The sequence below is a fragment of the Pinus tabuliformis genome, chromosome X (assembly GCF_031772625.1).
Source record: "Pinus tabuliformis cultivar Carrire ecotype Pingquan chromosome X, CPIR1, whole genome shotgun sequence".
Lineage (NCBI taxonomy): Eukaryota > Viridiplantae > Streptophyta > Pinopsida > Pinales > Pinaceae > Pinus > Pinus tabuliformis.
In genome coordinates this window covers 110,500,136-110,504,370 of record NC_142308.1, presented here as the reverse complement: position 1 = coordinate 110,504,370, position 4,235 = coordinate 110,500,136, and the positions used below count along the sequence as shown (strand labels likewise).

At 39.5% G+C, this 4,235-nt stretch overlaps 1 protein-coding gene across 1 annotated transcript; it reads left to right on the top strand.

The window, feature by feature from the left end:
• The first annotated feature begins 842 nt into the window (after positions 1 to 842).
• Positions 843 to 1,757, top strand: LOC149138659 (hydroxycinnamoyltransferase-like). Its single transcript, XM_089450443.1, has one exon. The coding sequence runs from the start codon at positions 843 to 845 to the stop codon at positions 1,755 to 1,757; it is 915 nt and encodes a 304-aa protein (XP_089306569.1).
• The last annotated feature ends 2,478 nt before the right edge of the window (positions 1,758 to 4,235 follow it).

Here is a 4,235-nt window from a genome sequence, read left to right as displayed (position 1 = left end):
GGATAACACACTGCTTTTTAGGGGATCCTGGTATCAATGTGCAAATGCTTCTGTTGTGGATAGAAGTGGATTCCTTGAGGGAAAGCAATCTTTGGGCGGGAGGATTTGTAATATTCCCTTTCTTGATATGGTCAAAATAGACGGAATCTTCCCATTGTATTTATAGTGGTATTTTCCCATGGTATTTTCCTTCAGTTTAAAAAGAGTGGTCCTCTTCCAACGTGATGGGATTCTCTGGAGTACATACTGTAAGAGCTCCCTCATTGGTCGCCTAGCTGGCCGAGGTGCCTCCTGTCTCCCTCTTGATTTTTGGTGTGATCTCTTTCCCTTCTTGAGAATTCTCCGTCCTCCACTTGATCAGGGAAAAATGCATGGAGTCCCTGGTGATAAATCACATGTGGTGAAAAATCATCTTATCCAACTTTTCCTGCATGGTTTTGTTGGCCTGGATATTTTCATGCATTGGAAAACCCAAAATTATCTTCATGTTCCATGAAATATCTATGTTTTTGCTATACATATTTTCTATAGCTCTCGTTAGCCCTAGGTCAGTGGTCTGATTTAGAATATTAGATTGATGTGCTAAGATCCTCCTCTGATTAGAAACAAAATGATTTCATTGTGCTTAAGAATTCATGAATTTTTGCAAGTGAAAAATGAGTTTTGTGTTCTCTCAATACAGGTATGAAAAATTCACTCGCTTTTCATTTTCATTTTCCTATGGATGATGTTTCAAAAGTAACGATGGGTATTGCAGGTCACTGCTTTTCAGGGAGGCAGATTTTTGCATCGGAGCCAATTTTCATCACGTTATTGCCGACGGGAATTCCTTTTGGTATTTCATGAACTGTTGGGCAGAGTGTAGCAGAGGACTTCCTATTTCCAATAGACCTCACCACCTGAGAACAGTGTTTCAGCGGGACAATAAGAATCGAGAAATACCCAAATTTTATGTGAGAGCTGAAAAGGTTGTCACCGATTTGATTAAAGAGGCGCAAATTTTCAGGTTTGTTCCAGATAATTCATTGCCCATAAAATATTCAGAAATCAATACAAGCACGAGTGATGGTTCAGTGGAACACACTAACAACAGTATTATCCAGAAATCTATCGAAGAAGCAATAGATCTTGAAAGCTCATCTTTTCATTTCAGCGAAAAAGTAATTGAAGCTTTGAAGGAACGATCTGGCGCATCAACTTCATTTGTAGCAGTTGCAGCGCAGTTTTGGAGATCCATAATGAAAGCTCGACAAGTCCCTGAGAACAAGCCCATTTATTTTCTATTGACCGTTGACTTCAGAGGCCGGGTAAAACCGCCATTACCTCCAACATATTTTGGGAACTGCATATCCATCGCTATTGCCGGGACTACGGCGAAGCAGTTATTGGAGGAGGATATCGTCTTTGTTGCGGCTCTCATCCAAGAACTCATCTATTCATGTGCCTCAGAGGAGCACCTCAATAATTTTCTAGATTACACAGAATCGCAACTGCGCCGCTGCAACAAAGACCCAACTCTTGGAAATGTATTAAGCGGTTACATTGCAATGGTAGGGATGTCTCTGAAATTTCCTGTTTACGAGGTAGACCACGGATGGGGAAGGCCACTGAGTGTGCAGGCTGCTTTCTTGACAGAAATTGGACAGATGATGTTGTTCCCCGGAAGGGAAGGAGGAAAGAGTATTGTTGTGTCCACCAAACTCCCTCACCATCAGATGGAAACCTTGAAACAGATATTAATGGTCATCCCCGATTGATTGATTTATTAGTGTGTAGCCCTTCTTTGTCGCTGCACAATATATGCACCATGTTTCCGTGTCGTTAATTCTTCGTTTGAGTAAACAAGAAGAATTTAGATGGAAGGAAAATGCGTAGTGTAATCGGAAAACTATTTCATAGGTATATTATGTCCTTAGGTATATTATGTCCTTGGTCTCAAACATAATCTGTTTAGTGTTGATCAGTTAATGCAAAAAAAATACATGGTCATTTTTCAAGGACAAGAATATGTTATATATGACAAGCCCCACACAAGCAGCTGATAGAAAAGGTGTAGATGATGAGAAACAAAATTTTTCCTCTAATCATGAATCACAGTGATGAGGTTGGTTCTTTTATAGTTGCATGTTATAATGATTACTGGTTATGGCACTTTCAAAGTGATCAGGTCAGTTCTTTTACAGTTGCATGTTCTAATGATTACTAGTTATGGCATTTTCGATTTGACACTTGCATTTCTATGGTTTAATATTGTTGCAGCAGAAACAGATGGTTAGAGGATTACCTCCCATCAAAGAACCTGCTACATCTTAGGAAAGAAATATCATGAGATTTTTCCAAAAGGAGTTGCATACAGAGCAAAGCAACCACTAGAGTTGGTTCATACAGACTTGTGTGGACCTATGAAGACAAAGTCAATTGGTGGAAGTTGTTAATTCCTCACTTTCGTTGATGGTTATAGCATAAAGACTTGGGTTTACTTCCCAAGCAGAAGTCTGAAACTTTTGCAAAGTTCAAAGAATTCAAAGCCTTAGCAGAGAACCAAAGTGATTGGAAGATCAAGGTATCGAGATCAAATCGTGGTGGAGAATATGATTCGAAGGAATTCCATGATTACTGCAAACACCATGGAATTAGAAGGCAATTTACAACTAGATACACACCACAGTAGAATGGTGTAACAGAGAGGAAGAATGGGACAATTATGAAAATGACAAGGATCATGTTGAAAGGATGTAATATTGCCTTTCTTGATATGGTCAAAATGGACAAAATCTGCCCATGGTATTTACCGTGGTATTTTCCCATGGTATCAACCCATGGTATTTGCCTTCGGTTTTCGAGGGAAAATAATAAAATAAGGTTTCTAGAGAGTTAATTAAGCCTATAAAAGGGGATAGGAGCTAGGATTTTGGACCATCCTGAATTTGTCTATCTTATTGCATGTTGTTGAGGACTTGGCATAGTCAGTTCTAACTTGATCCTGGGACGAATACCCAACAGTGACATTTGTTTATTGGATCCATCCAAGATTCACAAGTGGGCTTTAGTGTCTTAGATTAGTCATTATTGAGCATTCATATAGCATTGGTAGTGGCTTTGTTATGTCATGTATGAGCATGTATCTTGTTTTCAGTTATTAATATAAATAAGAGGCTTCATTTCCAAATCACTTTGGTGTTCGTTGTTTTTATTTGCAAGCATTTTAATTAGAACACTCAAGGGTGCCAGATTTATTAAAAATTTCGTTGTTAGGGATCTTACAGTGGTATCAAAGTTGTGCATGCTACCAACCTGGTTCGGATTTAAACAGGAACGCAAAAAATTACAGATATAACCATAAATACAAAGATGCAGTAGAAATAACACTTCATTTCATTAATATCAAATACTGAAATATGCTTACAAACAGAATGGAAATAAGACTAGCTTGGGTGATGGTAGCTTATCTCTAAGAAGAGATGTGGTGGCTACATGCCTCTAAACTGCATTACAATGAGCCTCATGGGCCTTTTTATTATTGAACAATAAGAGAAAACCCTAAACAATCAAAACCCTAACCCAAGGAGATGTAACACCAAGAGTTTATGGGCCCCATTGGGGTTAGTTGGAAAGCCAACTTCCCAAGGTCGCGACTTGGTCATATTATCTCCATTTGATGCGCATGATACCCCATTGGAAAGATCTCTACGAGGACCACGACGAAAAAGACATTTTGAAAAAGAATTGTTGGCAGCAAATTGCCAAAAAAACGTTGTTTAGGGCCTCAAAACGGTCTGGAAGTTTAGGACCCGAAAAAATGCTAAAAATAATAAACTGTGCTACAATAAAGGAAATTGAAAAACTGAAAGAAACAATGATGGGGGTCCAAGTGGAATTGGCGGGTGGCCACCAATATCCACCTAGATCATTCCTCCCCCCTTAGGAAGCAATGGTCCCCATTGCGTTGAGTTCCTCCACGAGATGAGGAAACTTCTGTTGAGCTTGGTCCTTGGTGAGCCATTTGCCCTAGTTAAGGAGTTGGGCTGCTTTGATAACTCGATACAATTTGATCTTTTGCTGGCGAGTGTGCTTTATTTGCGTGTCCATGATCTGATCAGTTGTGGCTTGTTCCATGCAATCTAGATTTAACTCTGTAGGTGAGTTGTTCTGCAATGTCTGATGTGTCTAGCAATGGTGGGAAGTATGGTCGAAGGCAGTCCACATTAAAAATTGGGTCTAGGCCAAGGAATGGG

What these genes read in the sequence shown, in the direction of transcription:
- LOC149138659 (XM_089450443.1), top strand. Translation starts at nt 843, where the DNA reads ATGAACTGTTGGGCAGAGTGTAGCAGAGGACTTCCTATTTCCAATAGA.